Source organism: Kwoniella dendrophila, chromosome 9 (assembly GCF_036810415.1).
Source record: "Kwoniella dendrophila CBS 6074 chromosome 9, complete sequence".
Taxonomy (NCBI): Eukaryota; Fungi; Basidiomycota; class Tremellomycetes; order Tremellales; family Cryptococcaceae; genus Kwoniella; species Kwoniella dendrophila.
In genome coordinates, this window is record NC_089484.1 from 954,537 (window position 1) to 968,728 (window position 14,192).

General features: G+C 39.3%; 4 protein-coding genes across 4 annotated transcripts; all 4 read left to right on the forward strand.

Annotated features, from left to right (window-relative positions):
* Positions 1 to 408: 408 nt before the first annotated feature.
* Positions 409 to 4,676, forward strand: L201_006771 (sulfite reductase (NADPH) hemoprotein, beta-component; the record flags this gene model as incomplete). Its single annotated transcript, XM_066222489.1, has 3 exons — positions 409 to 2,952; positions 3,011 to 4,296; positions 4,358 to 4,676. 3 exons carry the CDS (start codon positions 409 to 411, stop codon positions 4,674 to 4,676), a joined length of 4,149 nt encoding a protein of 1,382 aa, XP_066078586.1.
* Positions 4,677 to 5,713: 1,037 nt separating this feature from the next.
* On the forward strand, positions 5,714 to 6,639 carry L201_006772 (uncharacterized protein; the record flags this gene model as incomplete). Its single annotated transcript, XM_066222490.1, has 5 exons — positions 5,714 to 5,743; positions 5,811 to 5,833; positions 6,160 to 6,280; positions 6,461 to 6,479; positions 6,608 to 6,639. The coding sequence occupies 5 exons, from the start codon at positions 5,714 to 5,716 to the stop codon at positions 6,637 to 6,639; spliced, it is 225 nt and encodes a 74-aa protein (XP_066078587.1).
* Positions 6,640 to 7,755: 1,116 nt separating this feature from the next.
* L201_006773 (GTP-binding protein ypt1) lies at positions 7,756 to 10,627 on the forward strand (the record flags this gene model as incomplete). The annotated part of the gene is made up of 7 exons (XM_066222491.1): positions 7,756 to 7,788; positions 7,922 to 8,017; positions 8,725 to 8,781; positions 10,028 to 10,056; positions 10,108 to 10,175; positions 10,235 to 10,469; positions 10,528 to 10,627. 7 exons carry the CDS (start codon positions 7,756 to 7,758, stop codon positions 10,625 to 10,627), a joined length of 618 nt encoding a protein of 205 aa, XP_066078588.1.
* A 481-nt stretch (positions 10,628 to 11,108) lies between these two features.
* On the forward strand, positions 11,109 to 14,082 carry L201_006774 (uncharacterized protein; the record flags this gene model as incomplete). Its single annotated transcript, XM_066222492.1, has 8 exons — positions 11,109 to 11,612; positions 11,708 to 11,788; positions 11,863 to 12,054; positions 12,138 to 12,314; positions 12,420 to 12,722; positions 12,818 to 13,153; positions 13,224 to 13,404; positions 13,496 to 14,082. 8 exons carry the CDS (start codon positions 11,109 to 11,111, stop codon positions 14,080 to 14,082), a joined length of 2,361 nt encoding a protein of 786 aa, XP_066078589.1.
* Positions 14,083 to 14,192: the final 110 nt, after the last annotated feature.

Consider the following 14,192-nt stretch of genomic DNA (forward strand, 5'->3'; position numbering starts at 1 on the left):
AATCATCCCACGTGTTTTGATCGCCTTTTCCAACTAGGATCAAGTGAATCTCGAATTAAATTTAAATTGTATCGCACGCCATCGTACAGTAAATAACACTGTATTACTCGTAAAACTGATTTTAAACTGAGTGGCCATACAGATTTCGACTTTTTGGAAGACATTCAATCTGATCACTATCACAAAATAACTTTTCATCGATCTTCAACCTTTGTTTAATCCTTCTCTTTTCATTAAAATATAGTGCTGCTTTCTTGCACTACTCTTTAACAAAAAACAACATTTGTAGTAGTATCTTTTCCCTTTGCATCCTCTCAAAACCACAAACATCCTTTCAAGGTGAGTTCTTGATCGTATGCCTCCACTCTTCACCATCTTTTGGCTGACTATTTTTGATCGATGAAATAGATGTCTTCATCAATTCCTCCAGCTATCTCTAACCTTCCATCAACCTCATATCATCATCCTATCGCCACTGTACCATCAGGATCTACCAAACTTAACCCATATCTTCCTATTCCTCAAGCTTCTGGTAGCACCACTGTTCTTTTCACCAATCCAACCTTCTTATCATCAGTACCTTCCGCTTCACTCAAAAGAACAGTCGTTCAAGTTATCGACGCCGAAGAAGTCGTTACACCTCGAGCTGCCAGATCATTATCTTTGATAAGTAGATCCGCTCAAGAAGCATACGACCACTCTTTACTCGCTCTTCGATTAGCCCAAGATGAAGATGCTTTAGTATATCACTTTATTGCAGCAGGATTAGATGGATCAGTCCAACAGGTTGAAGATGCAGAATCATGGTTGAGTGGTGCTTTAAGCTCACCTGTCCTTGCAAACGGTGAATCTAACGGCGATGTTGCCGATGAGCTCTTAACAGCTTATGAGGCTACATGTCTTTCCCTTCTCAAACTTACAAGACGAGCTCAACCACCATTCGGTTACACAAAATCCGAATCATCAAAACTTATAGTCAACTTCCTTCCCCACTCCATCGAAGCCGAAAATGTCCTCGATGTCATTCTCGCTATCCCAGCACCAAAGGAAAAACTTAGATCATCCTTATCTGGTGTACAAGAAGTTGTAGTTGTTGAGGGCGGTAATGGCAAATTCGGTCCTGGTTGGGCATCAGTAGTGGATGCTTTAGAAGGTGCCGAAGTCAATATTCGATCAGTCTTAGTTGGTGGAAATGTAGCTTCATCGGAAATAACATCAGCTCTTTCCGCTTCCACCCCAATCGCCAGATTAGGTAAACCAGCTAGCCACTCCATTCCATCTTCTTCCGTTGCCGTTCCATCACCAGAAAGCAAATATACCGATCTCCTTACTTCTTCCCCATCTCCATTGGAAATCCTCAACGACCCATCCCATCTCGCTGCCAACGAATCAACATCCCCATTATATGCTTTCGGTAAAGCCGTGGCTCTTAGAAAAGAAAGAGCTCGACTTATCGAACTCGCCAAAAAGGTTCTCAAAGCTTCAAACACAGGTAAAGACGTTCACGAAGCTCTTTCCGCTTGGTTATTAGTACGAGATGAGAAAGATGCTGCCTCTGCAGGAAAGAAAGTTGAAGAAGTCCTTGGTGCCGGTAACAGCGAAGATGAAAAAGAAATCGTTCAACTTGGTTCTAAAGGTCATTGGGAGAAACGAGCTCTTTGGATCGTTATTTCAAACTCATGGGCTGTAGATCTCGCTTCATCAGGTCTTCACCACGCTCTCGCCTCCGGTCTCGATATCAATCTCCTTGTTTACGAAACTGCCTCCTCACCTTTCTCACCTAATGCTCCAGCTCAACCACCTAAAGAACGAAAGAAGGATCTTGCTCTTTACGCTCTTAATATGGGTGACGTTTACGTCGCTTCCGTTGCTATCTACGCCGATTACGCTGGTGTCATCAACGCTATGCGAGAAGCTGAAAACTACTCTGGTCCAGGTTTAGTCCTCGCTTACTTGCCATGGGGTGACAAAGAAGATGGTGAAGCTGTCTCAAAAAAGGAGAATGCCGGTGCTTTAGAAAGATTGAGGGAAACCAAACGAGCTGTTTCAGGTGGATGGTGGCCAATGTTCAGATGGAACCCATCTCTTGCTGATGACAAACGATTTACTCTCGATTCCTCTTACATCAAAGCTGCTCTTTCAGAATTCCTCGATCGAGAATCTCACCTTTCTCAACTCACTCTCGCTCAACCAGCAATCGACTCTTCCGTCACTTCATCAGTCGGTACCGATCTCGTTGCTGCTAGAAAAGAGAAAGCCAGAAAAGCCTACGATGCTCTTCTCAACTCTTTGGATGGCCCTGGTCTTCTTGTCCTTTACGCTTCCGATGGTGGAAATGCCGAAAAAGTCGCTAAACGATTGGTTTCCAGAGCTAAAATGAGAGGTGTCGGTGCTTCTCTTAGGGTCCTCGATGAAATTGCTTCCTCCATTGTCGATTCATTAGCTGAAGAGAAGAATGTTCTTATCCTCACTTCTACTGCTGGTCAAGGTGAAGCTCCTCAAAACGGTCGAGAATTTTACAAAGCTCTTTCTAAACTTCCAGCTTCCGATAAACTTGCCGAAACCAAAGTTACCGTTTTCGGTATGGGTGACTCCCACTACTGGCCTCGACCAGAAGATGCCGGTTACTACAACAAACCTGCCAAAGATATCTTCCCAAGAGTCCTTGGTCTCGGATGTGCCGAGCTTTGCCCATTAGGTCTTGGTGATGATTCTGATCCCGATGGTTATATGACAGGTTACAAACCTTTCGAAGCTAGTTTATGGAGAGCTCTTGGCGTAGACAACGTTGAAGTTATCGAAGAGAAAGAAGAAACTGTAGCCAACGAACACATCAAGATCGCTTCCGATTACTTGAGAGGTACCATTCTTGAAGGTCTCGCCGATAAATCTACCGGTGCTATTGGCCCTTCTGATGCTCAATTGACCAAATTCCACGGTACATATATGCAAGTGAGTGAATACATTTTCCTGTGCAAATACAATCATTATGCTGACATCGTTCTTCTAGGATGATCGAGATATCCGAGAATCCCTTAAAGCTCAAGGTCTTGAACCAGCTTACTCCTTCATGATCCGAGTTCGATTACCCGCTGGTGTTTGTACTGCCGACCAATGGCTACACATGGACAGAATCTCCGATGAACATGGTAATGGTACCTTCAAATTGACTACCCGACAAACCTTCCAGTTCCACGGTATCGTCAAGAGTCATTTGAAACCTGCCATGCAAGCTATCAACCGAAGTTTACTCGATACCATCGCAGCTTGTGGTGATGTCAACAGAAACGTGCAATGTTGCGTCAACCCTGCATTCTCCAAGACTCACGAAACCGTCTACAACTTTGCCGTCGGTATCTCAGAGCATCTTCTTCCATCTACAAACGCCTACCACGAAATCTGGCTTGACAAAAAGAAGGTCTACGGTGATGCCACTCAAAACTTCTCCGCCGATCACGAACCTCTTTACGGTCCTTACTACCTTCCTCGTAAATTCAAGATTGCTGTTGCAGTACCTCCTGACAATGCTGTTGATGTCTTTACCAACGATGTCGGTTTCATCGCTATTGTAGAAAACGATACAGTTCTTGGTTACAACGTCAGTGTTGGTGGTGGTATGGGTGTCACTCATGGTAACAAGAAGACTTACCCAAGACTCGGTGATGTTCTTGGTTTCCTTAGTCCTGAAGATGGTAACAAGGTTGCTGAAAGTATCATGCTTGTTCAAAGAGATTACGGAAACAGACAAGACAGAAAGAATGCTAGATTGAAGTACACAGTTGACAGACTTGGTGTAGCTAAATTCAAAGAACTTGTTGAAGAAAGGTGGGGTAAGAAATTCGGTGAAGCTAGACCATACACATTCTCTAACAATTTAGATAAATACGGATGGGCACAAGGACATGATGGTAAACATCATTTCACCATGTTCATTGAAAATGGTAGAATCGAAGATTCATCAAGACATCAATTCAAATCTGGTTTACAAGAAATTGCTAAAATACATAAAGGTAATTTCAGATTAACAGCCAATCAACATTTGATCTTATCTGATGTTGCAACAGAAGATTTAGATGAAATTAAAAGATTATTATCTAAATGGGGTTTAGATAACATTGATCATTCAGGTGTTAGATTATCTTCATCAGCTTGTGTAGCTTTCCCAACTTGTGGTTTAGCAATGGCAGAATCTGAAAGATATTTACCATTGTTGATTGATAAAGTTGAAAAGATCTGTGAAGAAGCTGGTGTTAGAAATGATGATTTAGTAATGAGAATGACCGGTTGTCCAAATGGGTAAGTTTGATAATATCTGTCATTTGTGTTATTTCAATGCTAACTCAATTCTGTTAAATAGTTGTGCACGACCATGGGCAGCAGAAGTAGCATTTGTAGGTAAAGCACCTGGATCGTATATGATGATGTTAGGTGGTAGTCATGACGGTACAAGATTAAACAAACCATTTATTGAATCAGCTACAGAACCAGAAATCTTAGCTGTATTGAAACCAATGATTAAGAGATGGGCATTAGAAAGAAATGATGGTGAAAGATTCGGTGATTGGACTGTCAGAGCAGGTTATATCAAACCTACAACACATGGTACCAATTTCTGGGAAAATGGTTTTCCTGATGCTCAACAAGCTGTTCAAGCTGGTCAAGCTATAACGGCTTAAGAGTTCAAAGTAAAATAAATCGGTGTTTCTTCTCCTTTTGGTTTCATTGTCTTTCATATACATATTATTATACATAAATATATACCCATTGTTTACTTAGCATAATGCATTTCGGATTTCAGATACAGTTACCAATACAAATACGGCTTTGAAAGCTCAGTTGCAGTTCGCCATTATACTGAGCAATACCTAATTAGTCGTTTTATTTATTTCGAAGGCCATCAAGTTATTGACCTGTGAGATCGCTTAGTTGAGATTATATCATCCTCTTGACGATCCTTTTCAATTTCACCTCCGAATCCTGGATCTGGAATTAGGTATAATACGAGTGTAAGAAGTAATAATGATGCGAGTGAAAAGACTGTTAAGCCGAATGTGGCTAATTAGCAAGTAAAAATGTGAGAGTTAGTAGATTGATTTAAATAAGTTGTTCGATAATTCTCTTCGATAGTCATCTGGTCAATCCTTTTTTATATACTCAAACAAGATCAGATCACCTCTACTAGCAGAAAATCAGCTTACTTGTAACACTCATAATTCTGTTTACTGCTTTATGTTTTCTTAAAATTGAGTTTTGCGCGAATATCACTTTCTATATAATCAATTTATTTTTTATCAATGACGATATTGCGATCTCTCATAGCAAAATTCAGTTCAACACATTTCAATATCGTGAATCTTTATATATGCAAACACCACCTTTCCTTTCTTTTGTATACACAATGCATGTTTTGCGTTTTGAGAAAGGATCAAATTGTCATAGATATATCGTTTATATGTAATCAATACACTAAACCGTTAAAAATGCCACGTCATGTTTTCAGAGAGATTTGCCACACTTAAGTACCTTTGTATAACCAGTGATAACGTAACACATGAGTTGTGCGATCCCAACCAATCTAATAGCTTTCGTTGGTTATCACTTTCCTTCCGCGTTTTCCAATACCTAAATATCAAAATCATTAAAATCAACAGAAGGTCCACAATTCTTTACATCTCTTATAGTCATCAACCCTCTTGATCCAACCACAATCAAAATGCCTTCATTCCTCAGAAAATCCCAAATTGTGAGTGTTATCAATTGTCAAGATTCTGGTTCGGGGGTCATTTTACTGATATTTTGATGATCAATAGGGTCTTAATGGTTTCACACCTGAGTGCGTATCTCCTAGTCAATCAACTTAATAGGTTAAATATATCGCGAGGATAAGCAGAAGTGGATTCAAGCGAAGGAAATCGAGAAATACGATATGTAGAAAAGAAGGACTAGGGGAGATGAAACTGGTAAAAGGGAATTGTGCTAACGATCAAATCTATTTTGTCTCAATCTTACACTCGACCTATAAACATATTCCGATCTCTAAAACAACGCCGCAAAACAATCTTCGACTTGCACACAACGAATATTCTAAACCTTTGACAATCATTATCTGGACCGTCTCTCAATAAACATATGTCGATCAAATCAATTCAAACAAAATAGACGATTGAGAGGATACACAAATACCTTGGTATTATGGGGTGGTGCTGCTGGTTTCGCCGTATCTCTCTTCTTATCTGATGTACCACTTTTCAGAAAAGATGTATTGATCAAAGTACCTGTGGTGAGTTGTTTTATTTCACTTATACTGTCAAGATGCGCAAAATGCGTTATTTTTAGAAGCTTGGAAGCAGTATAGTAGAATATTCGATAATGGAGGAACAGGAAGATCAATAATGTGCACGAGATTGGGTCCACACAAGTAGCATAAGCTGATCATATGTAATGCTTCTTTTATTTTCAGGTTGGAAACTACTTTATCGGTATGTCTACATATCCTATACCCTTTCTTGAAATCGTTTCTAGTGAAACATGCTAATTTCATTCAACCTTGCATCCTTCCTCCAACCCATCTGCTCATCTATGCCTTACGGTCATATCAATTCAACAGACAAAACACCAGACTCTGATAAACCTTTCTAATCGGGTTACTGTATCACCTCAGAATGGAAGTTGGATATGAACGATAGCATACAACATAGAAGAGCGGATATTTCTTTTTTGTCAGTTTTAGTTTTACGGTAGAGGTAAAACACCGAGCGTCTTTTGCATGAAAACCTCATATATCTCTCAAGTTCGCTTTCATAACTACGGTTTATCGGTTTGGATAGAGTGCTCGTCTTCATACATTGATTCCTGAAGGTTTAATCGCATCTGTTCTGCCTTTAGTTGACATTAACGTTGTCAATAAGAGATGAGTGACTGAAATGATCGGGTGCCACTGCGATCAAATACCGGATTCTTCCGCACTTGGGTATCATTTAATTTGCGCTTAAGTGGTTAACGTGAATACATAAAATAGTGGGAATGACCTGCCACGCTTACAACGTCACTCATTCACTCTTGCTCTATTGTCTATTCCATCATCGCAATCACTATCACTTTCATTATCACCTTCGGTATCAGCTCGTCTCCGCATAACCATAATCACTTTCAACGTTAATTCAATACCTAGTTTTACTGTAATAATCGCATCTCAAACGTTATAGGACAATCAGAAATATCTCATAGGTGAGCTTACTTTGCCAATATATCCAGACATCATTCTCAGGTGGAAGGATCCAGTTAGATAGGTCAAGCGAAGATCAATAGAGGCGCGTGCGAGAGAACATGGTTGACGTCTATTGACTGAATGGATAAAACAATCGACGAAAGAATCATCAGTGGAACTCTGCTGACTAACTGTTACATCTTCGTCTACACTATCGTTGCTGGCATCATTCTGTCTGTTACCACCATCAACCAACTTTACACTTCAATTCAAATTATCGTTCAATTTGCCGCCGAACTTTCGCGTCATATGATTAACACCGCATTAACCACCTCGGACGACACATAATCAACAACATTTATATCCATTCACTCCATTCCATGACTAACTCCAACGAACGAATCAATATCATCGACTAAATTGTTATATCTGGACTAATACGTTACATCGTCACTTGGTGAATACCATTTGATGGGAAATTTGGGGGATTCGCATTTAGTAGGAAGGAAAGGAATATCAATTGAAATTAGAATAAATCATAATTAGCAATGTCAGCCCCAGAATACGATTATCTTTTCAAAGTAAGTTCAGCTCCAATTCTCGAACTTGGATAAAAGTAGATCGGTTACACACATTTATGAGAATGGACATGGGAAAACTGGAAATGCATGTGAAGTATAATGTTGACGCTTGCTTGTAATTACCTTCTTTTAGCTTCTCCTCATTGGTGATTCAGGTGTAGGAAAATCATGTTTACTTCTTAGATTTGCCGATGATACTTATACCGAGTCGTATATTTCAACTATCGGAGTGAGTGATTGTTCTATTATAAAAGCATCTAGATTTTCTGGGAAATATGGGCGCATAGAATGTTGTCATTTTTGGTGGATTTCCGTGACCGGTATATCATGGATAAGACTTGTCACGCCGTCATATGGAATTAGAGATAGAATATTACTATATGATGAGGACTGTGCGTCAAATGGATACTGGGATTGAATTGGTCACATCAAAAACGGAAAGAGAACGAAAGCATGGGGTACCAGAGTGAATGAATATGATGGACGTAACGCCGAAATTCTCTCATATTAGAAGAATTCAGCGTTACATGTGTCCGAACGTTCCATTCAGTAACGACGAACCTCGGATTCATACGATGGACTTGACGCATAATCACGTTTGCTTATCACATCGACATGATCCGAGCAAATTCGCACTACGTGACAACCCTAAAAATCCTTTAAATCTGTGCTTCTCATTTCTTTTGTCTCCCGTCTGTCTTTTGTTACTCAGTCCCTTGGCTAAGTAGCTTGAAAGGGTATAAAAGGGCGATTCTGGGATACGCATTTCTCTTTTCTTTTTCTTTCTTCAACTTCCATTTCTTCAGATTTCGGAATTCCACATTGTATTTTCTATCGCCTCTTTCCCTCTTTTCTTCAAACTTATGAGCGATTCGATGAATCAACTACGATACCTTTCACCATGAACCATGAGTCGCTTACAGTATTCGTCATCAGGTTGATTTCAAGATTAGAACCATTGAACTTGAAGGTAAAACAGTAAAGCTCCAAATTGTGCGTATACTTTCCAACAATTTACGCACTCAGCATAAATATACATAAGCATAAGAGCTGACGGTTTTTTCTCGCTTCTTCGCATTCCTTTTCGATATTCTTCCGACTGGCCTTCTCGATCGTGTTCATCAACGCTGCAAAATTCCGGTTCTTCGAATTGCCTCAAAATCGCCGCAAAACTGAATGTCGTTGTCTATTTCGACCTCAAAATCTCGCACATTCGCATACGTCCAAACTGATGTTCAATGGCTGCTTGGCTTCTCTGATCGTCTCAATGCGTCATCCATTTCAATCTGGTTCATCCGTTCTTCAAATATCATCAAATAATCGCATTTTCTGCTCAATCTTTGCTATTGAATGGTTTGTGATCGATGTTTGTTGCTAACTATGTTCTGGTGTTATATCATCATTTCGATTCTCTCCGTTCTTCCTCCAACACCAATCAACGACTTCTCGATTACTTTATCGCTCAATGCCTCGCCGATCGCTTGACTAAATCACGTTGAATGGTATGTTGTTGCTGTTCCTTCGCCTGAAATCCACCCACCTCAAACACCCTTGCGTCTTCGCCCTCATCTTCAACTTCGGTCTGAATCTTCTCCGAAACCTCCCTGTCTTTGCGGCTCAACCGCCCACACCCTTCCGGTCAAATCAATAAAACTTATGGTAACGCGCTGCAACATCTTGCGTTCTGTTTTTTGCTCATTACCTATGGTGTACTTTTCCTGAATACGGGCTCTCAACTCGATCGACTATATTGTACCCCGATTCGGATCACACACTCTCCAAATCTCCTGTCGTTCACATGCACGCGAATTTCGTTGGCTCAATCGAACTGGTCTTTTTGGCGTAATCACCCTTCAATATCATCAATCCTCGGTCGTTATCGGTATTATTGGGTTTCTAATGCACACATAAACTTGTTTCACCTCCATCTTCGGACCGTTTCGTTTGTCGTTACCTTTGGCGCGAATTGGTATCTGTCTACCCCACTCTTCAAACCTTCTTGGCATCGCTTCGACTCCATGGTTCAAATGCTTCTCGCAACGTTCAATGGTGGCTGGGCGACTGACCTTTCAACGCTCATGAATTTGGCGTCTTTCGTCTTTTTATATTGGTATATAAATTGTACGCACCGTTTCTTTTCGTTCTGATCATATAACCTTTCCTACATTTCCCATTCCACTTGATATCGCACCTGTCCCACAAACAATCCTATATTATATTATGTGTATATTCCGAACAGTGGGATACTGCTGGACAAGAACGATTTAGGTAAGTCTTCTGCCTATTCTCGTATGGTACGGCTGGCTGATGGTACTACAGAACAATCACATCATCATACTACCGAGGTGCTCACGGAATTATAGTAGTCTACGATGTAACCGATAGTGGTGAGTAGCATTACCTCATTTCATATTGTTCGTGCTGATCACCCTTCTGCCGTGATCAGATACCTACGCCAATGTCAAACAATGGTTACAAGAAATCGACCGATATGCTGTGGAAGGTGTCAATAAACTCCTTGTAGGAAACAAATCCGATTTAGCTACCAAGAAAGTTGTCGAATACGCTGCTGCCAAAGCATTCGCCGATGAATTAGGTATTCCATTCCTTGAAACTTCTGCCAAGAACGCTACCAACGTAGAACAAGCTTTCTTGACCATGTCAAAACAAATCAAAGACAGGTGAGTTCCCAGCGATTTTACAATCCAGACAAAGCTAATATGACCTGGTGCTTTGTAGAATGGGTTCAACATCTATGGCTTCAGGACCAGGCGCTAAATCAACAATCAAAGGCCTTGGACAAAACGTTGAACAAAAAGCTGCTGGTGGATGTTGTTAAACGATTTACGGATATATTGGTTACCGAATATAGAATGAGAGTATAGTAGATAAGAGAGACTCTTTTGGTTCTTTTGGTGTAACGGGGATAGGATCTTTTATACTATTTCCTTAATTCTTCGCTTTCTTTCCCTTTTCCCCTTGATATATCTATGATATTTCTGTAGAGTTCGATACGACCGCACGCCAATATCAATATTTGATACATTTATTTGATATACCATGATATTACTATCTCTTTCCGTTGACTCTGGTTTGGGTTTCCAGATGCAATGAATCAGATCAAATATTGATGTTTGATTCCGTCTTCGCTGCTACCCTGAACAGTGTCCTCCACTTTGTGGTTGTGCTGAAACGCGAATGACAACAACAACAATCTATGTATGATACGTGTTCATGCCAGCAATAGCAAGACTAGTGCATGATATACCTGATCAATAAGTTGAATACCTACAAAACGGATTCGCGAAGGAGGTGCAAAAATGGCTCCAATCAACGGTAATGCCCCCCGAGGGATGTCAATATCAATTTCGCCCACATCAGTTCAACCTTCCACTGTACCTTCAGCGTTACCTATACCGACATATAACTCCAATAACACTGATGATGTCGTTGACGGCGAAGAACCTCTTGCATCATCATCAAGACCCAGAAGACCGTCATCTACTTCATCGTCGTCATCAGGATCGGGGTCTTTTAATGGTCAAGTAGATTTACCATCATTGGAACCATTATCCCATTCACATCCATTACTATCTTCAGATAACTTTGATGTCGATGAATTTTTGTTATCAAGACTACATATACCATTAGAAGAACTAAGAGGAGAGCTAAGGAGTTACTTGAATGAATTGAAGGAAGAATTAATTTTATTGATTAATGAAGATTATGAAGAATTCATTAGTTTAGGTACTGGTTTAAGAGGTGAAGAAAGTAGATTGAAGGGGTTATTGGATCCTATGAGAAGTGTTAGGATAGAAGTTGAGGTGAGTAGGATTCATTCGCCTAGCTTGTGTTCGTAGCTCTAAAGAAAGTGCATGAACTATGTTAGCTGATATTTTATGCATGGAAATTTGATTAGAGCGTAAGAGATATATTGTTTGATCACCAAGAAAAAGTACAAAGTAAATTAGATGAAAGATCAGCTTTGAGGGAAGAGAAGGTATGTCATTCTGTTTTTCAATCGTCGAGAAGGTGACGATACAAGAGCTCATGTAAGCATGTACCACAATTCAGGCTTTGCTGGACCTTTTACAACGTTTATTTGATACTTTGACGAGAGCAGAAACTTTATTGGATACAACGCCGGATGAAGAACATGGATCAGTTAAGATGATTACTAGAGTAGCTGGAGAATATACTCAAGTGGTTTATCTGGTCAATAAAGCTAGAGCAGAGGGATGTGCAATTGTTGATACAGTGGAAGAGGTGAGTATAGTTGTACCTGCACCATTAATCATATTTGGGAAATACTGTTCTCATCACTGATTATCAATCTCTTCTATTTGTAGCGTATAGAAAAGATAAAATCACGTTTATCGAAAGATCTATCAACGTTGCTTACGACAGAGCTTGCTGAACCTAGTATGCCCAGATTGAGACAGTGCTTAAAAACGTATGAGTTGATCGAAGGTTGGGAAGAAGCTGAAGAAGTGGTAAGGCAATCTATAAGATCGTACTGCAGAGCTGTAAGTTTTCTTCTTCCTTTACCTTGTAAGACCCTGCTGCGGAACGTACTTTTTTTCATTGCTTGCTTAATCTATAGACAAATATACTAATATAAGCTCATTTAGACAATCACGACAACGTGTTTGACGACACCCCCTACTCCAACAGCCCCTAAAACACCGCACATTAATCTGATTGAAAAATCAGTTAGGTTACCGACAGAAAATCAATCACCTCTAGCTGTATTATATAATAAGATTCTAGGGGAAATCGAAGTTTCTTATTTACCATTATTAAAAGTTTCGGAAGATATTTCAGATAAATACGATTTCTTCTCAAAAGTCTTATGGACTGAAATATCAAATACTTTAATAGATAAATTAGGTTCAACGATATTTGCTGCTGGTCGACCTGATGAATTGCACAAGGTAAAGTTTCTCAATAACGATTTGATCTGTATTCATCAGTTTTATACCGACAAAGGTGCTGATTTTTTCTGCATTAATTATTTGATTGATTTTAGCACTATACAACGACGCATCAATTTATCAATCTATTTGAATCACTAGCACCTTCATCAAGGAATGTAATATCGATGAGAGAAAGTCAATCCTTTTTGTCATTTGAAAGAAGGTGGCAATTACCTGTTTACTATCAATTAAGGTGGAAAGAAATTGTTGGAACACTTGAGAATTCTTTATCTACTATAACGACTGATAATAAGTTTACATCGTCAAGCACTAACGAAGAATGGTTATTACAAGCTTCAAGTAGTATTTCGAACGCAATAGAGACTACTTGGAGTGAGGATGTCTTTATAGATCAATTAGCCCCTAGATTCTGGAGATTGAGTTTACAGGTGAGTCTGACGTGCAAAAGCTCAGTCCAAACGTTGAATGAAGTATACTTACGTTCTTTCTTTGCGACAGATAATTGCTCGTTATGGTACATACTTGCAATCGACCCTGGATACTTTCAATATAGGAGAAGAGGCCGAGACGACTCATGAAGATGCCGCTATGAGATTCACTGCTTCAGCCATTGTAGATTTAGATAAAATGAAAGAGAAGATACAGCAATTGGGAGTGGTCAAATCTTTGGGTTTTGAAGGTGAGCCGAATATCAAAACATTATCCTCTAGAAAGTACTGCACTATTGACTGACTTGATACATCATCTCTGGTTCTCGTTGTTACCATCAGAACACCTTACACTACCTATAACGCCATATTCCACTATATTGTTACAGATATTGACTAGAAGATGTGTAGATCCGCTTAAATTGATTAGATCGATCGCATCACAATTTAGATCATCGACAACCACGAGCACACCTCAGCAACCACAACAACAAAATTCAATCGCATCATATTTTATACCAAATGTATTAAAACCATTGAATCAGATATATAAACAATATCCAACGTTAAAATTGAAATATGGTAAAGAATGGTCAATTCAAATTTTAGATCAAATATTAATAAATTATTCTAGTATTTTAGGAAGTGTCAAAAAAACTGAAGATTTATTAAGAAAACATCGTAAATCTAAGAAAACTGGAGGTTTATCTTCTTTCTTTGGCTCCTCAAACGCAAATTCAAATACCAATGATAATAATAGTGAAACTGAAAAGGAAGAAGAAAAATTCAAAAATCAAATGTTAATTGATATCGATACCTTGAGATATAATGTTAAAAATGATTTGGATTTATCAATTGAAAATGATTTAGAATCTCTGCAAAGTTGGACAGACTTGATGACAGTGGTCAATAGTAAACCTGCTGAATAGATATCGTGTTTTAGGCCCTACTATTGATCATGTACGCTTGATCAAGGATAGATAGAAACAAATATCGTATATTCATTCATCAATTTAACATTATGCCATTCACATAACGA